The sequence below is a fragment of the Zeus faber genome (assembly GCF_960531495.2).
Source record: "Zeus faber genome assembly, chromosome: 2".
Lineage (NCBI taxonomy): Eukaryota > Metazoa > Chordata > Actinopteri > Zeiformes > Zeidae > Zeus > Zeus faber.
Genome location: NC_137189.1, coordinates 44038902 through 44062417, shown reverse-complemented (window position 1 = coordinate 44062417; position 23516 = coordinate 44038902). Strand labels below are relative to the sequence as shown.

General features: G+C 44.5%; 1 protein-coding gene across 1 annotated transcript in view; it reads right to left on the bottom strand.

Annotated features, from left to right (window-relative positions):
- mgat5 (alpha-1,6-mannosylglycoprotein 6-beta-N-acetylglucosaminyltransferase) overlaps window positions 1-23516 on the bottom strand; it is a gene marked incomplete at both ends in the record, with an annotated part of 88991 nt that overhangs the window by 30261 nt on the left and 35214 nt on the right. The window contains 5 exons of the mRNA XM_080022226.1: window positions 7346-7479; window positions 13843-13977; window positions 14997-15166; window positions 17378-17539; window positions 19607-19678. Coding sequence (XP_079878352.1) covers window positions 7346-7479; window positions 13843-13977; window positions 14997-15166; window positions 17378-17539; window positions 19607-19678 — 673 coding nt within the window. The remainder of the gene's footprint in view (window positions 1-7345; window positions 7480-13842; window positions 13978-14996; window positions 15167-17377; window positions 17540-19606; window positions 19679-23516) is intronic.

The window sequence follows — 23516 nt, the reverse complement described above, 5'->3', positions numbered from 1 at the left end:
ACCCCGCCATCAATTGTCACCTGCCGAGAGATTTGAGATCCCATCAGCACTTGAACCTTCAGGTTTAACGTCCATGAATGATGGCTTAGCGATTGTCCAATACGAGGATGACAACTTGACGGATGACCGACCTGATGACTGCAAATATTTGAGCTAAAATGTTTGCGTGGAAAAACTCTACTCCAGCTGCCACGACTTATCTCCGTTACGCAGTGGCATTAAAAAGGCCCCATCGATAACCCTGAAAGCTATGCAAACAACGGTGACGCTATTGAATTCAAGGGAGTTGGGATGTGGAATGTGACCTTCCAGGGCTGACTCAAGGCTCAAACAAGCCTTGAGTGAGAAAATATCGCGAGGTTGAATCCCAATAAGGCAAAAATCGATCTAAAATCAACTTCATGTCATCGATATTTCCATTTGTTTGAAAGGTCATCAAAAGGGCGTTGGGAGGGAAGTAGAATGGGTCTTCACCAGAACTGTGCGTAGGAGTCCTTTCAAACACACAGGCCTTGTCCCTGAACGCCCGTGCTTCAGTCAACAAATTCACAATATTTGACGCCTGCTTTGTTGCTCTTGATGAGACTCGGGAGCACTGAGCCCGGGCGGCGGCGGCGACGGCTGGAGTTTGCGTTGGATCCACTGTGTTGTATTCCGAGTCAATATTTGCAGAACCCGCTGAAATAAGGTGGCGTTTCTTTGCGATGGTCGGTACGGTTCTATCCCTCTGAGAGGCCGACCTCCACCCTCCCCCCTGTTCGTGGCGATTATGGAGAACGTACCGACCGAGCGCGATGCATACTCATTCCCGTGCCATGATGCTAAGTAGGATATAGGATGTCACTTACAGGAGGGCCAGGCTCAGTTGTTTTTTTCCAAAGACCCAGCTTTTTTATTTTTTTTGTGTCATTGTAATGCAATGCTGCCAAGCCAGAAAAGTTTAGAAAATAAGAAATAAAAAACGCCAAATCAGAAAAAATGTGGAAAGATGCCTTCGTCAGCGCTTCAAACCTCCAGTGCTTTGAGAGCTCGACATCAAAGTGTGAGCGGGCCTCCGTCGTTTAGCAAATCGGGGCCTGAAGGAAGGGAATGGATAAATGAAATAATACATAATACATAAGCTGTGATCCTTCTGCACGAGCTCCTTTGAGGGTTGACTTGATTAGGCTGGATTAATTTGGACAAGGAGTGTAAGGCGGGAAGGCTGGGCGGGGGTTTGGGGGCTGCGGGGGGACATGTACAAAGTCCATCTGATCGCCTGATGGGCTGTGTGGCGGTCCCGGGGCGCTGCCAAACACGCCCGACCCTCAAAGAGGCGTCTTTAATCACTCGGCGCTTCTACGGACTCTGCGCTTTCCCCCTCCAGGCTGGTTTGCTACTCGAGGGAATTAAGGCACGAGAGGAAACGAGCGCTAACAATAGAGCCACGAACCGTGAAGGGAAGGGAATATTAATATCGTGATGGCCTCGATAGAGGTGTGCGTTTATCGAGAGGTGAACACGCAACAAGATTTTGCCGGGCGACTGCAGTGCCACCTGTTCAGCGGTGCACGTTATGTAGGGCACAGGTGGATTGGACTAAAAAGCTTAAAAAGCTTGGTCTACTGTTCTGAGGTCAGTGGGCAGCTGAGGCGTTCTGACGGATTGACCACTGCATTGCCTTCTCTGATCAGATTCAGCAGAAATCCTTGCAGACGGACAAGAAAAAACGCTCCTTCAGATTTAGGTCAACAAGGTATGGGGTATTTGGCGAAAAATTTAGTTGTAGGTCTCTCGGCGCGCTTCCTAAACAAATCTGCTTTGTATCGACAATGGATTCTCTTGCACTGGGACCGTTTCTGTCAGTGAGACCGCCCAAAAAAACAAATTCTTGACAACCGCGGTACACCGACAGTCTTTGTTTTGTTTTAAATTAAGATGAATCCCCAAAGGAAGGAAATGATGAACATAAATATATCATGAAATCTGTCCATCTTGGAGACAACAGATGACTATTACTGAAAACACGAGCGTATCGCAAGCAAAGATCTAAAAGTGACGCCCAATATACGTAGAAACCAATGCAATTGATGGCAGACAACTGAGGAGTGATAATAAGGAGAGGTGTTCTTTCCCGTGTGAAATTAGCAGGTGTGGCAATGCTGTTATCAGCCTGATAGCGAGGCTGTAACAGCCACGGCAATAAATTCAAGATTCAGGCCTTTCTTGTTGCCATGTTTAACCATTGCCCAAAATGAACTCTGGCGCTTCCTGTTTAGGGAGCACTCCCCAGACTTGGTCTTTCGCCAAAGTTTATTTACAGAGCTTTTTATCGCAGATGCAGTCCCGTGGGGGTTGGGGTTTTCAGTCCCAAAAGACTTACAGACCTTCCAAGCTGTGGCATCAAATGGTCTAAAGAGTTTGTCGAAATTTTGAGCGTCAAACACTTCCTTTCCTGCACTCTGGTGAATTTTTATGCTCCGATTTGTGCCTTTTCTGAAACAATTCATGGCGGATATGTCTTTATTTACGTAAAAGGAAAACACTAGGTGACAATTCTAAATATAATTGAATATAATGGAATAAGGCTTCCAGGCATTCTGTATTGCTTTCAAATATTTATTCTCCTGTAGATCCACTTTTCTCATTAAATAATATCCTTGCTGAGTCAACAGCATGTTGAAGCTGACTGAAAACAAGAATAGGCCTGTGGCTTGCCAAGGGGGCGTGGTCAAGCCGCCGCTGCAGACAGGTGGAGCTAGCTCCCATCCCAGGGCCACTCAGCTGCGGATCAGGTGAATCAACGGAAGGGCTCCGCGGATTGGTCCGATCCAGGACCAGGAAGTGATTTAGGGTTTGTTGTCCCCGCAGTGAAGGAGGGCATGCTTGCGGGACATGGTGCGGACCGGGCAAAACGAGCGCTTTACCCAACGCGCTGGACACAGCAAGGCGGGAGTGCACCTAGGCGCCAATCTGGCAGACTATTTCCTTATTTTCCTGCGAGCCTTTAAGTTGTCCTTTTGGCCCACGAGCCACATTTTGTTTCAAACCTCTAAATAAATACTTCCAACCGGTGCTGTTTCGCCTCCGCCTGCCTCCTCCCTCTCATTCCCTGGACCTGGGCCAGAACACATCTCCACAAGGCCTACAACACATTTTGGCCATAACCCATGAAAACATTGATCAAAACTATTAGAGAATGAAACCTTGTTAAAGCCTCTTAATAGTTCTGGAAAACATACATCACATTACTCGTAATCATATTTTGGGAGTAAAAAAAGAGCCAAAGACCCGCCCCTGATGGAGGCACTTTTGCGTCTATGATCAATGTTATAGCGTCAGCTTTTTTTTTTTTTTTTTTCAAAATTAAAGTCCTCTGTTCCTTCCATGTTTTTATTGGAGGGAACAATCACACTTGTTCTAAATATTGAGGGGGTTGTAAAAAAAACCCGGACAGAAACTAAAAATAATGGAGGGAAACCCCACTCTTATATAAAACGTTTAAACACTGGTTGCTGTCGTTATCACGCCCATTACGACGAAGAAGACGAGGAAATTATTACCTTCACCTGATGGTTCGCAGTAATTTAACTAACCTCTCAAGCTGTATGATTGCCACAAAAACCTGCTGGTTTATTACAAATTACCACATCAAGAAGCAGATGATGGAAGAAATAACAGAAAAGCACATAACAGTGAATAATGACAGCCTTGAAAGGGAGTAACTGGGACTATTTCCTCTCTTTGTGACTGTTAAAAACACTGGAAACACAATGTGCAGCAGATATGTTTGCAGTGAAAGATACAGCCTGATCTGCAGTTTACCTTGGGTTTGCCGAACCCAGACGCTCACTGTGAAACCCCTGAGGGACATCCAATGCAATCGCTGGGACGGTAATGACTTAGTCGAGCAAGCAGGACAATACCAGAATACACACATACAACTTATAGGGCACATCATTCTCTCGAGAATCCCCCTTTTGTGATAATCTCCTTGGTTAGAAACACTTAAAAAGGCACTTCACTCAACGACAGCAGGGAGGACGGAGATATCGGATCTGGTCATGGACACATCTTTCAAGGATGGAAAACTGAATCATATGCGCTGCCGTATGCTGTTCTGTGATATACTCTACTCAAGGAAAGTGCATTGCCTACTTAAACACGCAAGTTCTAGACCAGAAAACGTTTGCTACTATGCCTGCTCCCGGCCGGCTGAGGGAGATGAATGAGGTCGATTTGGCCTTGTCTTGTCCTTTTGGCCAGAGGCCACATGCTCCAAGTTCCCTGAACCAATGATTTATGGAGGACAAAATGCGACCAAATGGAACAATCCCAATTTAGGAGAAATTACCCAGCGAGTCTGTGCCTGATTTGTTCACTCTTATATCTTATCAAGTTCACGCTACATCTGATAGGCAAGAGAATAGACACTTAAGTCGTTGTGGAACAACTACTGAGTAATGCACAGCCTTAACTGGTGTGGAGTTTTTCTTTGTGACTAAAATGGTGACACCATATGGGTATTAGATTAGATACGATTCAACTTATTGTCATTGCACGGAGTACAAGTACCGAGGGAACAAAATGCATTTCTGAGCATTGGCATCCCATCATAGTAACTGAAGTACCTAGAAGCAGTGGGCCGCCGTGTAGCGGTCCCCACTGAGCAGTTAAGGGGTTAGGTGTCTTGCTCAAGGACACTTCGGCACGCTACCAGGAGGAGCCAGGGATCGAATCGGCAATCTGACGATCACTCGACGACCTGCTCTACCTCCTGAACCACTGCACCCCCACGGTCGACATAAGAGTCAAACATCATCGGAGAGGCAGTTTAAATAAGTGATTCACGCCCACCTGCCACATCCTGGGCTGCCGTAAAGAGGTAAACAATGACGCATGACAATTAAACAGCAACAAATATTATTCAAACTCATTTCAAGTTTGCGCAGTGACAATTTGGCCACTCAGCATTCTCTGTCAGATTAATTGTGAAACAAACCTCTCCTACCTTCCAACGTTGAGTGTCGAGAAGCTTCCGAGGTTTTCAAAAAATAAAATAAATAAAAGGTCTGGCTCCTGTCAATACAATAATAATCGCCACTAAGTAATGCCTTGTACAGCTAACTTTATTTAGAAAGTCAACATTTGACGCACGTTGCATTGTGTTTTGTGTCGTGTGTATTGTGTCCCGTTTGCACTCCCTGCCCAAGCACTACACACATTAGTTACTCTTGTGGAATTCCTTTTCAACTGTGCAGCGTCCCTGTAAAAATGAGACGACTAAATAAATAAATATTTTTCAAAGTGATAAAATGGAAGGCAGTCTGGTACACCACCCCTTGGTCTAGACAGGGTTCGTTTGCCACATTGAGAAAAAGGATAAAGAACCCGAGTTATTAGGCAACAAAAGGGCAACGGATCCATTGTGGCTTGATGCAAAGCACCTCTGTGGTTTTAACACTCTGCCAAAGCGCGGTGCACTTGTTTCACCTGCGATATCATCTAACCTAGTGGCTCTTAACTGGATTTCCTGAGAAGGCCCCCGTGTCTTATGAGAAAGACATACTCTATTCAGTAGACAAAGGGCCTATTCAAGCGCCGTGGCATTCCGGATCGTTCCGGGCCGCGCCATCGAAAGCCGAGACTGCGAGGGTAACATTTCCCTTTCAGCGTGTAAGGGGGGGGGGGGGTCAGAGCCTGGGGAGGCTGGCCAGCACCCTGCCCACCGAAGCCGCCACCACGAGCCCTCCGGCCTGTCACCTCCGTCCATCCATCCATCCCCCCGTCCATCCATTTGCTCTCAAACAAACCTGAGAGGAACCACGGACTGTAGCTGCTGAGTGATCTTGTAAAGAGCAGCGGTTCGCGCGCATGCGGACGTGGAATAATACTCTGTCGTCCTACATTCATAATAACGGCAAATGGAAAGTGGAGTGGCTGAGCCTTTATATTCCTTTTAATCTGCTTGCTGATATTCCATTAGCAGCCGTTGGGGTTGGATGTTAAAAGGTACCTTTCAAATGCAACTGATGCCCACTGGTAATTGAAAATGCCCTGAAAGAAACCCAATTCTATTTCTGCTGAATTCTGTGACGTTTCCACCTAGGGCTGGACGATGTTGCAAAAATGTTATCACACCATATGTTTTTAATATTGATGTCAATAATTACCACGATATATATATAGTTAATTATATTGATAAATTTACAGTTTGAAGTGTGTTCTCACGGCTTTACGTTAAACACTGAATACATAAAATAAAAAATATGTAAACCAAAAAAGGAGATGAATAAATAAAATAAATAATAAATAAAATATATTAAAATGTATTGAATATATATTTATATCTAATATAATCATCATCGTCATCTGAGAACAGTCTGAAAAGTTCCCAAATCTGCACTCTTTGATTATATGGGAGGGACGTTTGGCGCAGACCGAGGGACGCTCTCCGACCGCGTCAGACATCAGATGTCACTGGAAACTGCAGATTCTTTCTTTTAATGGCTCTCCTTCCGCGGGGGACGGGGGCCGCGTGGGGCTCAGGTCAGGAGGTTTAGTTGTTGCCTGAGGAAGACTCCCGGCGTCAGCTGGGAGCGAGGGGGCTCCACCCCGCTGGGCGCTGCCCGGCCGGAAAGCGCCGCGTCCGGGGCGAGAGCGGAGGAAGGCCCCGGCGCTCCTGCTCTGCGATAGGCTGTTGGTGTGACGCGGTTGTTTCTCTGCTCCGTACGATTGGCCGTTCATGTCGTTGTCTTTATAGGTAGGGGAACACGAACTCTGTATCGACCGGCATCAAGAATAAATCTCCTAAATTTATCATCGTTATCGTGAAAATAATCAAGATCGGTTTATCGCCCAGCCCTAGTTTCAGCTCATTTTGGTGAACCTTTTGTGAATGAAACAGGCTGTGAGGTCAATGTGGCGAGGTAACTGGAATCTTCATGCCATCCTTCACTCCAACCCAAAGGACACAACGTTATTATATCAGCTATTAATGAGGGATGATCTGCCGATCTGTCGACTTCCGTCACTGGTCAGTGATATCCATCTTTTCTCAGCAGTGCGTAGGGAGGTGTTTTTTGTGGAGGGATCACGGGTCGATTCAGTCCGACCCGCTGAGCCAATTTGGCCGATAAAGATTAAACACAAAACTAATCTTATTTCATTCAAATCACCACTCTGGGATTACCAGACACAACAACGTCAAATGTTAGCATCGACTGGTCAACGCTAATCAATGGAGGGCAATCATGTGACCTGGAGGGTAATCTTGCAAGGTCTCCGGGGGTAAAGAGCCTCACAAAGCCGATTGAATGTTTCCCCGAGACGGAGGATTAGGGAGGCGGATAAGATAAGGACTTACGGAACATAGTGTTGAACTGCTGCGGGTTGAGGTTCCACTTCCCCCACGGCGTCTTGTGGCCCTTGGACTGGGCGTAGTGGGCGTGGTTGAACTCCGGCTCCGTCCCGAACGAATCCAACACCCGCAGCATGCACCTATCGCGCACGCACACGCACACGCACACACACACACACACACACACACACACACACACACACACACACACACACAGTGAGTTGCATGCATGCACATGTGATGATCAAAGACAAGCCTTTATTGTCTCATAAGGAAGTGTATCGAGTACTGAGGATCAACAGGTCATTATCGCAGCACGCCCTTAAGGCTGCTTTATAGTTCTGCATATACAGTATATATATATACATACATATATACATATACGGCATAGGTACGTACACCATGGGGGTCTATGCCGGTGCTTGTGTTTATGGTTCTGCCTCAGTGATTATGCATGTAGGCTGCCAGAACGATAGATGGCAGTGTCGAGTCTATTTTGAGCACGGACGAAAAAAACCCGAAACAGATCGCTAATGTTTAACGCCACAAATTCAGTGTCATTTGTTGGTCCTTAAAATTAGAAGATGATAAATTAACAGGAAGAGGGAACCTCTTCAGCCAGCCTCTCTTCCATCTGCTCCATTTTGGTTTCCCCCCCCACTGTCGGTGGAAATGAACTGCAAACACGAGGCGGGAAAAAGTGGAGCGATCGCAGCCCTTGCGGCCTTGCGTGGCCCCGGCGTGTAGCTACATTTCTGGAGAGGTGCCACGTGAGCTGCGGCGGCCACCTCTGCGGACGCCGCCGGTGGCGTAGAGACCCATGGCGTACCTGCGCCGGCTATTCCACACGGGACGATAAAGCAGCCCTTCGAGACAAGCTCTTCACAACTTTGAAGTAGCCAGTACAACTTGGCTGTTGTGGGTTACAACAGCCAATTCATATTATTTATTCCATCACTACCTAATCTTTAATACACGTAGGGCCTCCGAGCCCGTTAACGGAGGCAGTTCCCTGGGACCCATAACGATAATAGAGTGACGTTAACCAACTGGGAAAGGTTTGAACGTTTTCCCTCTAATGTGGTTTTTATGAGACGCACAAGAGCTTTCGGAGCGCCAGACTCCCTCTGAAACGGATGCATTTCCTCACTCTAATGATCCTTCCTTCCTTCCTTAAGAAACCCACGATAAACAGCTGCGTTTGCATTGTTGGCGGGTGTGCAGATTTAATCTATCTATCTATAATTTTTTTTTTTTAAGAGCATTGCACACTAAAACCAGCTTAGCATGCTTTGCAATGACTAGATTGGAGGGCGGGGACCTCCACAACTCCAGTATAATTTCGATTTTATGGGATGCATTCAACCTTTGAGCGCTATCTGGTAGAAACATCAAAACACCGGATGAATGTGTTCTTCGCGCCAAGGTTTCAGCACAAAGTCCTTTAAGGGACACGACGCTGAACATATTTATTAAACACATTTATTTTCCGAGCTCTCGTAACGTCAGACAAACAATAAAGCACACAATAGTAAATAAAAAAAAAAAAAAAAAAAAAAAGAAGCCCCCCCTGACACACGAAGAGGAAACAATAAACTGAAACTGTTGGATTAGAGAGACGAGGGAGGGAGAGAGAGAGAGAGAGAGAGAGTCGTCCCTGCGGAGGGGTTAGGGGGCTGCGGGTGAGCTGCGGAGACGGCTCAAAGGTCGCGTGTCTGATTAATTGCGGGTGCGACCGAGGGAGGGAGGAAGGAAAGAAGAGAGGGGAAAAAAAAAAAAAAAAAAAAAAAGGAGAAGAACGGCGAGGCACCGAGGGTATAAGCTCGCTGGCGAGCTTTAGTGCCGCCACCGATCATCCGACATCCTCTATCACAGCCCTCTCCACGTCTGCCCCTCCTGATCCCAGCCAATCGGACGCACAAACCGTAGCGCATGTATTTTGGGAATGGGGTTGAAGAAAAATAAATAAACATAAAACATAAAAAGGAATAAACATGCCAATGTAGAATGGTGGGCGTCGTGAAATTGTCATAAACAATTTCATCGTTTTTTGTTTTTTTTGGTTCGTTTATTTTCCACCACTAGAAAGGAATAAAACTTGCACCGTACAAGTTCTATTAATTGCCCCGTTGGTTTAAAAAAAGTCGCTTCAATTTGGACGGAAGCGTAGTTGCAGATTCATGCCGAAACACTGATTTTGTTTAAACAACGCGGTCAACAGGGCTCAGTGACTTGACGTTATTGTGATTGAAGAGTTCAGTATTTGGACTCAGTCTTAAAAATACATATGCTGTCCAGGCATACCCACTCATTTATTTCACAAGGCGGTTTTTATGGATTGACCACATGTGCTACCTTGAATAGAAGTCAAGAGAGATGCAGCCAATTAGGTTGCGCTGATTCAAATTGGCAAAGCATTTCAACCCCTCTCCATCTTTGCAATTCTCCGCTTTCCTTGTCTGACTTCATGGCACCACACCAGCTACGGCACGTTCCATTGTTTGTCGCATTCCCGATTCACCCGAGGCTCTGCCTCATCTTGACCGCGCCATTTCCTGCCAAAGCCCAAACGCGGTGCGGCGCATTTACTTTGAAAAGTTTCACTTTGTGTGATTACGCTTCAGCTGCTCTCAAGGTGGAAGGCGTACTGCATTAATCACCCTGATAAGGAGCCAGGCACGTTCTCCCCTTCCTCTCCCGCTCTCTATCGGCCCATGCAGAAGTTCTGCAGATGGCTATGTGGAGAGGTGGAGGAGTGGAGGAGCGGAGGAGGGAGGGAGGGAGGGAGAAACAAGCTCACCATGAGGGAACATAATAACGGCCAGGGAGGCGACGTGCACCGACCACCACCGCCGCCACCACAACAACAACAACACTATGCCCACGATTCCTTGAGCTGTGGAAGGAACAGGACAAAACAAGTGGCTTCTGTCCCCGGTGGGAGCCGTGTAGCGGACGGGGAGGAGGGCGGGGGTGGGGGGCGGTGTAACGGAAGTGCAGCCAGTATTTGGACTGGTGGCCATTTGGTTCTATTTGTTCTTCGACGGCACACCGACAAGTATAACTGTGCTCATCAAGTGAATGAAATCATTTCAGTGACTCAAAATGAAGAGAAATGCATTTATTCATCATCATGAATAAATTAACATAGACCAATAAGAAGTCTGTGTTGCGACATCAGGGCACGGTGAAGATAGTATGACACCAGAGCAGGCATAGGCAGACGGGGACACACACAGTGAATCTGATTACGTCCCAGGATTACCATCTCCTCCATCAGCCTCGGCACTGCCCTTGAGAAAGCACAATCTGGGAGTTCATACTGTTTTCGTATACAATGACAACGTATTGTTATCTACGCCTGCGTAGAGAACGGTCGTTTATCTGCATATTTCTGTATTGTTTCACAGTTTTACCACCGCTTTCATTAAAGATACCAAAGTGAGGTCACGTCTCCGGGTACTTATTGGAAGAGGGTTTAGCTTGCTGTATAGCCATGTACGGCTTCACGTGGTGAGGGCAGAAGACCTGATCTTGTTTAGATACAAGGGGTCACAATTCAACATCGCTTCAAAGCGGCATCAATGATGCCTCACCATACGAAATTATTGACATTTTACGTATGAAAATGGCGACCAGAGAAATTCAATCAAATGAAATATTTCAATGAATTTGTGACTATGGTGGTATTTCATAGACGCGGAAAACGGTCGCACAACTTCCAAACAAAGTATCGATAATACAAGTTTCAAAATGATTTGGAGATGTAGTGTTTTGTTTTTTTTGTAACCCGGCCCTAACAAATACATCCAAATACAAATTACGGCAAAATTAACGTAGTTGTCTACAGGACCAGGAGATTGTGCGCGCGTGCAGACATTTCACCTGCAGTAATCGTTCACAAAGCGCCTTAAAAAGCGTCCGGGGGCGCCTTTGAAAGAAATAAAATAAAAATTAAACAACAAAATTAAAAAAATTAAAAAACAACAAAAAGAACTTGGCGGTCGATACAAAAAATAAAATAAAAACTCCAAGAGCGCAGGGAAGATTGCAAACGTCTGGGCCGTGACGATCGCGTCCCGGAGGCTTAGATGAAAACCCAATGCCATTAAAATTGGGAGGGGAAAACAATGAGAGCCGGTGGTGACAGGCGTGACCAAGGTGAGAGGAGCCGGACGGGGGATGGACCCACGGGGGTCACAGGGTTTGGGGGGCGGCGGCGGGAGGCTACACCAGCTTTAGTGGATGTGAAAATGGACAGACAAATAGGGGTTAATTCGGGTTAGGGTTTGGGGTTGAGGAGCCTGAGAGTGTCTGAGAAATTCTCCCCATTACAGAAGTGCAGGGTTTATTTCGTAGTATCTACACCAAGTATATCCAGTTTTTACTCATACTCAACTCCCATAGCAACAGAAAGCAACGGAGAGAATTTGTTCAATTAGGAAATGGAGAAAAATAAATACGTCTAAAATAAAAACACTCTTGTTTTTATGAATTTTGTTTGGAGACAAGTGCCGTGCAGCGGACTGGAGATAGCTCCCTCTCTGTTCAGAACGATCCAAGACGGAACGGGACAATTGGTGGTGTTTAATTTTTTTTGTTTCAGACAAGTAGGAAACTAATGAAAATAAATACATCTAAAATAAAAATTAAAAAAAAACACAGCTAACCGGCGCACCGCTGTCGGGAGGAGAAAAAATCCCTCCACCCCAAATCTCCGATCAGTTGTGTTCACGTTTTTCAATTTCCATACAAGTAGAAAATAAGAAAACTAAATAAATCGAAATCCTTTTCAAAATCTCTGGTCAGCCTGAACCCTGTGTCTCAACATGCTGTTCAGAGCTTTAGCTAACTATCAGATTGTATTATATATTTTTATATTATAATCACAGTATGTTAATGATTATCATGACATTATTTTTACACGATCTAAATGACTGGCTTCAGAGTATAGCATGGGACTATCGGTTTCTGGTTATGCAGAGGGAGGAGATGCAGACGCCCCGCTGGTACCACTAGGCATTTCTACCTGTGTCAAAACATTAGCAAATGTGAAGTATTTGCGTTTCTAAGCGCACTATACAAGTTCTAACAAAACCGGCATTTGCAAGGCGCATATTAAGGAAAAGTTATGGCAGGGTAAGAACGGGGCTCACATACTAGCTGATATATTTTAGCTTTAATTCCATATGCATACATGCGTGGGCCATAGCCATCAAAGTTAAGGGTTAGGGTTATTCTAATATTCTGGCAGGGCAGAATTACGTAAAACGTGATGATGTGACGTGGCTAAACGATGACTCTGACGGGACAATTTCGCTTGCTTGGTCAAATCCACAAATTGAATGAATGAATTAAAGTTTAAAATTAAAATCTTAAATTTTGCAACATAAACTTGTACCATGGGCACGGTATTACAGTGAATGGCTTACGGTTCAAAATTGTGGTTGCTTGATGCTCCAGCAAACTTACGCCGGTATACAGTTACATCCCTAATTACGATCGTTCCTGGATCATGCAGTGCGGACCGAAAAGAAAGGGACAGTTCCTTCAAAGTTTCTTAGAACTTCCTGCGGTGTGAAAACACCTTCTGTGACCAATTATAGTTTTCGGGGTTTTGTGACACGCAGCACGAGTTCGTTTTTCCGAGTTTCCTATAAATGCAGCATCGCCTCGCGTTGTTTGTCTACGTGTAGGAAACGCTATGCAGTCCACACGGTGCAGGTCACTGGATGCGAATGACTTCTGAGTGACAAAGCTTGGACTTGTATAACTTTGGATTATGATGTGACAAAGCGTCCTGCTTTTTCACGCCTTTCTGCTCCAAATGTACATGGATATTGATCAAACTCGAAAAACCAACACATCTGAAACATCCCGGTTCTAACGAGACCTCAACCATGTATGTGACGACTGCGGGTGCTGTGTTTCAGTTACATTTAGCCCGAAATATACCAAGAAGACCAATTGTAATTAAAATCCGAGTAATAACAACAAGGCTCCATCCGAGCTGGCTGGACCCGACATAATAAACAGAATCCACTTAATGGCATCAGTTTGCTTTTGTAGTACCGCTGCCTTGAAGGACGTGGCTCTATCTGTACACATGTCATGTGCTCAAAAAATCTTCCCTGGATAAATATTTATGAGAAAATCATACCGTGAGATAACTAATAGTGAAATCATTAGCTGGCGGGAAATTGCAAATAATAAGTAGTGTATGTCATGTCGTACAACTTTATTATACATGCATTTTCCCCATTAGTAAGAGTATGTTTCAAGTGGAATACTGACATGTACTGTTAAGTATTCATAAACAAATACACGCACACACACACACACACACACACACACACACACACACACACACACACACACACACACACACACACACACACACACACACACACACACACACACACACACACACACACACACACACACACACACACACACAGTATGTGTGTATATATGGATATATATTGTGTGATGCATGTACTGACTGGTAGTGCACCCAGGAGGGACCCAGGGTCTTCTTGAACTGTGTGAGGCCCACAATGTCGATGTAGATCAGCTCCACCACCTTGTCCCCCTGCGTAGGGCAGCTGGACTTGTTGCCCATCACCCTGCGCATGATCCTGGGGGGGGGGAGGAGGAGGCGGGAGAAAAAGAAAATACTCGGTTACATTTGGTCAAATTTATCCTACTCTACTTGGTCTACTCAGTTTGTTCATTTCTAGTTCTTGTATCACACTGTGTCTGAAAGGTATAAGGCAAACTGGCTCATCAGCTTTGACTACAAACATACAAAATAAATACATTCTACTTCCTATATTTACACGTCACAAATGATCAATTCTTAAATAACCTGTAATAGTGTGGACTAATTACTGTCCTAAGCAGCATCACTCATAGACATTATGCAGTGTAAAACTAGAAATGTCTGAATATTGATTTATATTAAATAATAGTCTTAGTCTATAGTAAATAATAGTCTTATTTAAATGTCAAGTACGACTGGGTTGAAAATCAACAAACAAACAAACAAATAAATCAAACAATAGAAAATCGAGAAAAAAAGAAAAAAAAAAAAAAAATAAAGAATAATAATAATAATAAATATATATATCTATATCGGACTGAATTTGTCAGTAACAATTCTCATTATGAGTAACATGGTGAAATGACATGGTGAAAACAGGAAATGAGAAGCAGGATCACTGAAGATCTCCATAGAGATCAAGTGGGAGATGTTTTTGCAGGATACTCCACCTGAACAGACTAATGAGGTCAGGGGAAATGGCTCACTCACGACCAGGGGCCCCACCCAGGGGTCGTTGAAGAGCACGGGCTCTCCAACATGTTCATGGCGAGGCCCCCTTGGCAGACTATGCTGCCTAAACTAAGTGAGATGTAATCTATAATGTTTTTTTCGTGAGAAAGAAAAAATAAAATAAAATAAAATAAAAAAAATAATATTGCAGGACCCCTGCAATTCCCGTAGAGGGGGGCTGCGGAACCCTCGTTCTCGACGTCCCCATTCTGGAGGTGACTGATGTTAAAATTCAATATCATTTAATTCATGAGACTTGATCCTAGTTTCACTTATCTCCCAAAATATAGTAGAAAAGATCCGCCGAGCCTACTCGCAACCTACTCTTTGAGCTCTGCCAGGGAGGCGGAGATGCGCACGTCATGGCCCAGCAGGTAGAGCGTGGTGATCAGGTCACTCCACTGCACCAGCTCGCCCAGCGGGCCGCCACTGAAGGCGCCCTCCGCAATTTTGAAGCCCGACTCCTTGGTCAGAAGACCCAGGTGCACCAGGATCTGGGGAGGGAGGGAGGGAGGGAGGGAGGGCAGGGGGAGGAGAGGCAAATTAAAAAAATACAACATTTGTTTTGAGCTTGTTTTGCATGTTTACAGCATGATGGTACAACATTTCATAAAATGTCGTATCATCCAGATAATGATAGGGGGAGGAGCTGTTAGGGGAAGGGAGGGAGGGACAGGAGAACTGTGAGCATCAGAGAGGACAGCGCTAAGAGGGAGAGCCAGAGTGTTCCCCACAACACACAAATACATGAAGGAACACACACACACACGCATATGTACATATACATACTTACATATATACATACACACACAAATACAAACACACAAACAGGGAGAGCCTCTGTCATGACATGTCTCCACCCGAGCGGCGCGTGGCAGGCACAACTCTGACAATATATATAAGGACAGAATCTAACAAAAAAACAAAAAAAAAAACCCGAGGCACTGACGAAACCCATTTTAATCAACAAAATGTTTCAGGCAACAGGTAGATAGTTTCGTAGATGGCACATTCGAAGTAGCGCACCAATTAATCACCCTATCAATAAAGCTTGTTCAAAGTGATTCATTATAATTGTACATGGGATCCGAGGGTGCTGTGGTGCATTTGCTTTGAGTGGATCATTTGGCCATTGGGGAGGGAGATGGAGAGATGAGAGTGCAACTTTAGGGATTCTTCTCTTTGGAAAACTTCGGAAATAATGTGAGACCATCGTCAGTGCTTGTGTTAAACTTAAGTTAAGCCAGTTTGTGAGATATAATCGAGTTCTGGGGGCCGGGCTTCAGTGGAGACTGACGGGTGTGTCGGGGGTTGAGCTTGTTTCTCCAGAACAAAGGCAAAAAATAAGCGGAGATAACGTTCACAAATGAGTATTGGACTTCCTGTGCACTAACCAAAGAATCAGCACATCCAGACGATGGACTTAATTCAGGGGTAATGCTTTATCTGGGGCGTCATTCCAGTCAAGTAAAGTTACTAACTTTGTAAAATGAATCAACTTTAGCAGAAGGAAATACAGTGGTACCTCGACTTACGACCGCATCAGCTTACGACGAATCCAAGATACGAGCAGTGATAGTCGCGAAAATTTGTATCGACTTGCGACCGCCTGCTCCAAGATATGAGTGTGGAAATTTGCAGTTGGGGCGTCGGCGGCCAGTCAGCAGTCAGTCAGCAGCCAGTCAGCAGTCAGTCAGCTGGCGACCTACATCGTGTATGCACGTAGTTCGTGGCTTATCGATATTTTTTTCATATTTACTGTGTTTGTGCTGTGTATTTTGTTTATTTTCACCCTTCATGATTTCATAATTCATACGGGAACAATTGCGTCGACATACGACTGTTTTAACATACATCGAGGTACCACTGTACCACACCCCTTCCACCCCGCCCGACTGGATGTGGAGAGCCAGAAAATGTAAAAGGGATAAGAAAAACAAATCAAAGCTCTGCCTCCTTTGTTTGTTATCTATCTACATGGAGGCGGTTAAGACAAGATGTACTGTTGATTCGCGCGCGAAAGGTCAAACATTAACAGAGCGGCTCGATAGCGGCACGTCGATAAAACAGACGGCCAGATATTAATAGACATCTTTGCTCGGGGAAGGGCGAGGTGTCACGGGCACGCAGAGGTGAATTATTCAGGAGGCGGTTGGGAAGTAAGGTTACATTATTTAGCAAAGGGGTGGGGGCGGGAGCGGGGCGCCGGGGGGGCTCTGTTCCTGCCTTTAAGCTGGTAATCCATTAAACCGTCTACCTACAGATCCCAGAATTCCATTCAAAACTGCAAAGTTTCTTGCGCCCCCAACATCCAGGTTTGTCCATGTTCATCCAAATTGACAGTTTACTAACCACAAACTAGCGGTGGCCGACCAGGCCACAACAAATATAAACATATAGAGGAGCATGTGCATAACACACGTAACGGCCATTTCACATAAAGTGCCACTTAATTAATATTGAATAAATATAAAATATATTTTTTTAAGCTGAATATTTTTACAGATTACCACTTTGATCTTAAATGTAATTTGTGGATTCAATTTTTTCCCCTTCCGTCTCATATAAAGGGCCAGCAAAATAAATATGGGGTGAATATCAAATACGGGATTTTATTTTTTTTAACAGTATAATTGTACGGATCATCACTTTAATCTTAAATGTGATTTGCGTAAAAATCAACAAATAGTTTTGTCCATCTCCACCTTCTTCCTGCGGCGCTTGGCCAGGTTCTGCTTGGCGGCCAGCGAGCGGATGGCGCTGACCCAGGGCTCGGCCATGCGCTTGATCCGCAGCATCATCCAGCGGAACTCCTCGCGTCGCGACATGACGCGGTACAGCTCGTCGAAGCTGGTCCTGATCTCCGTCTGGGGGGGGGGCGAGGGACAGCGAGGGAGGGAGAGATTGAGTTTTTAGAACACTTTTATCACCGCTTGGTATCCACTGACTCCAGTGGTAAAATGCATATTAGTAACAATGATATAGCAATGATAATACTAATAAAAATTTAAAAAAAGTTAAAATTAAAAGTAAAAAAATAAATAACATTATAAACCACAAAGAGAGACTGGTGGGACCCTAAAAAGACTCCTCGGCTGTAAATGTCGTTCTTGAAGACGTCGGGTGGAGCGGCGCGGAAGGAATTCCCCGTCGCTACAGCGACAGACACTCGAGCACGTTACGCAACCACCCGAAAGTAGAAGCTCTGGTCGACAGAACCAGCTTCAGGCTTCAAAAACTGTACGGCTGTCCATGAATGTGCCTGACAAGATTGTCATGCGTGCGGGCCATGCTGAGGTTTCTATAAAGAAATTAAAAACGTTCATACATTAAAACATTGCCAAATCCAGTTCATTTTTTAACTTTTAGGTTTAGTGTATGTTACCAAATGTCCTTGTTTATTTTTTGTGCATTGTTTTTCATTGTTTATAGTTTATCATGTCCTACACATTTGTTATTTTGGGGTATCTAGTTTATTGTGTACTTCTTAATCTTCAAGTACATTGATTATTGTACATTGCCAACTTCTCAGGCAATTCTGAGGTATATTGCTGTTTTCTTTTCTATTTTTATTCTATTTACTTTATTATTACTGCCTTTTTTCCATGTGAGCTGCTGAGACGCTGTGATTTCCCTCCAGGGATGAATAAAGGATCTGTCCGTCTGCTGCGGGTAAACAGTGCTGGATATTCCCATGTTCTTTCCAATAAATTTCAATCGTTAATGGCTCAATCTGGAGCCAATTCTTTTTTTATGCACATTATTTCTGTTTAGCCACTGAACATGCTTCACACTACTTTAAATGTGTCTCATTTGATGACGATAATAGATGAAAAATAGTGGAAGTTAATGAATGATTTTGGAATGGATCAAAGCTGTCGGGGTTGAAGGCACAGAAGTGCGAGTGAGAAAAGACATTTTACAGTGAAGTCATTTTTGGGGGAAATTCTGGGTGGGGCCGGAAATACTTCTCTGGATCAAAGACTCGATCAAAGATGGCTTTGTATTTCAAGTGATAATGGTGGAAGTAAAAAAAAAATGTAAACTTAGGGATCTTGTCTGAATTCACTACAAAGGATCTTTAACAACAGAGACTCGTGTGTCAAGAGCTCCTTGTTTGGGGACAGAGGATGGCTGGAGGGATGAGACGGGTGGGTGGATGATGGATGAATGAGATGGGGGAGGTATAGATGGAGGGGTGGATGTGTGGATGATGGGGCATGGGTGGGTGGGAATGGATAAGCGGATGGATGGGGATGGGTGGAGGGATGGGTGGGTGGATGTGGGGAGGGACAGCTATGGATGGGCGGCTGGGTGGGGATGGTGGATGGATGGATAGAAGGGGCAGACTGCTTTAGAAGAGGGGGAAGACTTCTCATAAGATAAGAAAAGAGGAAAAGGAAAACACCAGATGAACAGGTGGAGCAGAAAGACAAAGTGACGGTGAACTGGTGTGAATCCACCACAGGGTTGTTTTTTTTTATAAAATGTTATTTAAATGTTTTTTTATTATTATTATTACAATTTTTTCCATAAATTCATTATTATCCCCTCCCCGGTGAGAGATAGAAATGCCAATTCTGCCGATTCGGTTTGGATGCAGAGATATTATATCGTAACTAAATATATTCAAAAAACTACATTTTCAGTTAATTTTCCCCAGCCCTACTGATGGAGACTTATTTACCGAATATTAACACCCACGTTATTAACGTTGACTCAAAATTCCATTAAAAAATGTGCATTATGTCAAATTTCTAACGGCTCAATTTGATGGGATACGAGTGCGTTTGTACGTGTGTGTGTGTGTGTGTGTTTATATGTGTGTGTGTGTGTGTACGTGTAAGTGTATTTGTATTTGTGTGTGTGTGTGTGTGTGTGTACCTGTATGTGTGTGTGTGTGTGTGTGTCGAGTTGTCTTGTCCGTGCGTTACCTGTCCCCTGCGGTCCGCCTCCTCGTTGAGGGTCTTGGTCCTCCACGGCAGGCGAGGGCACCAGTTCTCCACCTGACAACAACACGATTCCAGAATTTTAAAAAGCGTTTCTGAGACGTTAATTAATTTAAAGGTGAATTAGTCCACAACTAGGAAGTCGTAGATTTAGGTCATGAACTACTATTCAGCTCCTTCCATCTGGTCTTGGTGCTGGTCTTAGTCCAGATCAACCTGTCACACCTGGAGGCCCCACGTCCATTAATCTGAAGATAAACCTGCCACTGGCCAGCTTTACTTCAAGTCTTTACTAATACCTGGATTAGCTCTCAACTTTCTCCTCAAAATTTAAGTCTGAGACTTAAAACCGTGACTGAGAAAGGCCATTTCAATAAATCCAGATTAAAAGTGTGATGCAGTCTGAGATTAGGCCTAATCCGGGTCCGTGAGACCCACAGCCCCATAGACCCACAGCGCACAGAAAAACCCACCGCAAAGTGTGAAAGATTAACAATTTCATTGAGGACAAAGTTTTTTAATCATCAAAATAGGCAGGAGACAGGAAAATCCCAAAATTGTCTCCGGGCAAAAAAAAATTTTTCGCCGAAAAGGACATTTTTCCAAAAGCATTCACGGTGGGAGCGTGGGAGTCTCATTTGCATTAAAACAAAAAAGAAACACTGTTTTCTACGATCGGCGTTCGTCTGACATTTCTGGCGAGTCGTATCGATCGCACCGTCGACCGCTTGGCTGCGCCGCACGCTTACGACGCCTTTTCTCTTTGTGATGCGTGACTCACCTTGAGGCGGGGATTCCAATGGTTGCCGTCGTTTCTCTGCGTTAACGCGGTAAATAAAAAACGCGTTGGAATTTTAACGCTGAATATTAATTAATAATTTAAAAAAAAAAAAAAAGGTGTTTAATCGCAACACTTATGGAAGGAGCCCCGTGCATGGGGGTGGTGTAAATGAGACTAACACACACACACACACACACACACACACACAGTAAAAAAATGAATAAATGAATAAATATTTTGTATTAAATATATTATTATATAATTATTAAATAATATTAAAAAAGATTTCAACACACTCTCTGTGCAGCCCCGGAATCGCGCACACGGACACACGGACACACAGACACAGACACAGACACACACATGCAGACACACACACACACAGACACACGGACACACGTCGAGTTAAGCCCTGACATTTCTTTAAACAGTAGCCATCCATCACTCTGCACTTGACCACAAGGTTAATGCAACGTCTGACACATAAATTATACATGGTGTGAATGTGTGTGTGTATGTATGTGTGCGTGTGTGTGTGTATGTATGTGTGCGTGTGTGTGTGTGTATATATGTGTGTGTGTGTGTGTGTGTGTGTGTGTGTGTGTGTGTGTGTGTGTGTGTGTGTGTGTGTGTGTGTGTGTGTGTGTGAGAGAGTGTCTCAGTTGGCTCCCGAGATGGAGCGTTGATGGAGGGATAACCCTCTTCCTCCCTCCCGAATGGAAATGGATGCGTATCGCTATGGCGACCGCAACTCCACGTGACCCGGTCAGATAAAGAGGAAAAACAGGAGAAGGTCTGGCGGTCTTTCATTCTTTTCTTTCAAAGTCACTTTGAGTGAGAAGTTCCGAGTAGGGAGCAATCACACAACGTCAGCTTCGCCATTTGTTCTGAATATTGTTGAGTTATTATTATTGAGTTATTCATTCTCCAAAAATGCTGCAGCCCTGACTACTCACACTAGACGCTTACTGTGAATTTTGAGGAAGAATCGGCTTCTTCTGAAATGAGGAGATTACAGGGTTTTCAAAGGCCAGGAACCAAACATTTCCTGCTCTTAAGCAGCTTTCTTGGTTTCATTTTCAGCTTTTTGACAACTTTTACACTTTGAGAACTTACAGTTTGAGATTTGGGTTTTTCCATTGAAACGCATTGCGTAACGCTCAAACCAATCGTTCAACCAATCAAAAACAAATATGCAAATTTGCCGCATCTCTCACTGTTCTGATTGGCGTTTCAAATAGCATATGGGGAATACTCAATTCTGATTGGTCGATATCGGCTATCAGCGGTCAATGATGTATAATCACATTAATAATAATATTTTTAAACAATCGGGGTCCGTTAATTATGAGCATCATGGGCAACAACTTTTTTCACGTCCCCGTAATACGCCGCCTACAAGCTAATGCTAACACTAGCTATTGGTGACGTCTTGTGACGCTACATAGAAATTAAGAGTGGAAGGTATGTCCTACTTCTGTACCTATAAGCTACGTTGTTCTCGGCTATTTTCCTTAGCGAAAGCCGTTAAACAAAGGCGTTCTTGATTTAGAATCATTTAAAATCGACGCAGTCTTTAACATAGAAAACAGCCGCGTAATAAGCGGAACAATGTGCAGATAATAATAGCAGATGGTGCAGATGACGTCCAGATCACCCTGTCGGGGGTTATCTTGGGATAAGGATGGCTGGCTGCACGTTACGCCTTCCGTACGACACGGTGTCGATGACTTCACTGAGATATAGGCTCTCCAATCAGAGATAAAAGGAGTCTAATTACTAAGACGGCGCCCGAGTGATCAGACTTCTCTTCAAGTGACTTTGAGGGAGGGAGGGAGAGATAGAGAAACAAATGGAAGAGGATGAGGAAAGACAAAGAAAGATGGACAGAGACGGACATGGGGAGAAAAGTGTTTTTCTCGACTTCCTCCTCCTCCCGATGCTAATGGCGTTCTATTTGCGGAAAGTCCTAAAAGTGAAGCGCAGTCGACTGCCAGGCTCTCACAAGCAAATACAATATTCATGACCTGCGATCTGACCTTCCAGAGAGAGAATGAGAGAGGGGGGAGAGAGAGTGATAGGGGGAAGGAGAGGGATGGAGAGAGGGGGCGAGAAAGAGGGAAAAAGAGAGGGAGAGAGAGAGAGTGAGAGAGAGAGAGAGAGAGAGAGAGATAGATAGATAGGGGAAGTGAGAGGGACAGAGGGGGGAGAGAAAAAGGGAGAGAGGAAGAGGTAGAGATAGAGGAGGAGAGGGTGAAAAAGAGAGAGAGGGAGTGAGATGGAGGAGGGAGAGAGAGTAAAGGGTGAGAAACAGTCAAGAGAGAGGGGGAGACCTAGAGGTAGAAATAGACAGAGTAGAAAGAGAGGAGAAATAGAGAGAGAGAGACGGAGTGGAAGAGAGACAGAGCGGGGAAGGGTGAGAGAGAGGGAGTGAAATAGGGGGAGGAAGAGAGATGGCGAGGGTGAGAAAGAGAGGGAAGGAGGGATAACACGAGAAAGAGATAGAAAGGAAGAAGGGCAGGGCACAAAAATAACTTGTGCCCTCAAGTTAAAGCGGCTGCTTCAGCTGCAGCCTATTCCATTACATTTCTGAAGACTTATTTTATTATTTTCCATTATTGTTATTATGACAGATCCCTATGTGTCTATTGTTTTTATTCCGATTTTTTATTCAGATGGTGTGGAACACCACACCACTGATCCTGGTTGAGGTCTCGTTAGAACCGAGATGTCTGATCGTTCGCGCATCGCTGATACGCCAAGGTTCCAAAACCTCTGGTCTGGTGGTGGAGGGAGATGGGTTTGCGAAGCGGGTGCTTTGTGACATCATCCAATTTGTTATATATGTGACCCACCGCAGCAAAACACGCTATCTCGCGCATTTCTAAAATTGCCACAAGCGGCCTAATAAGTTCAAAAATCCTTTTGGGAAGGAAAATTAAATTCGTCCATACTCATGTTCCTTTGTGGGTTGTTTTTTTTTTTTAATCTCTCAATGTATTTTCAAAAGTTCAAAAACCAAGTTTGATTTATAACTAGCAGATAAATGTTAAACAGTCAAGTTAAATATTCCCGTTAGATTACATGTGGAAACAAAGTTGACTTCATCCGTGA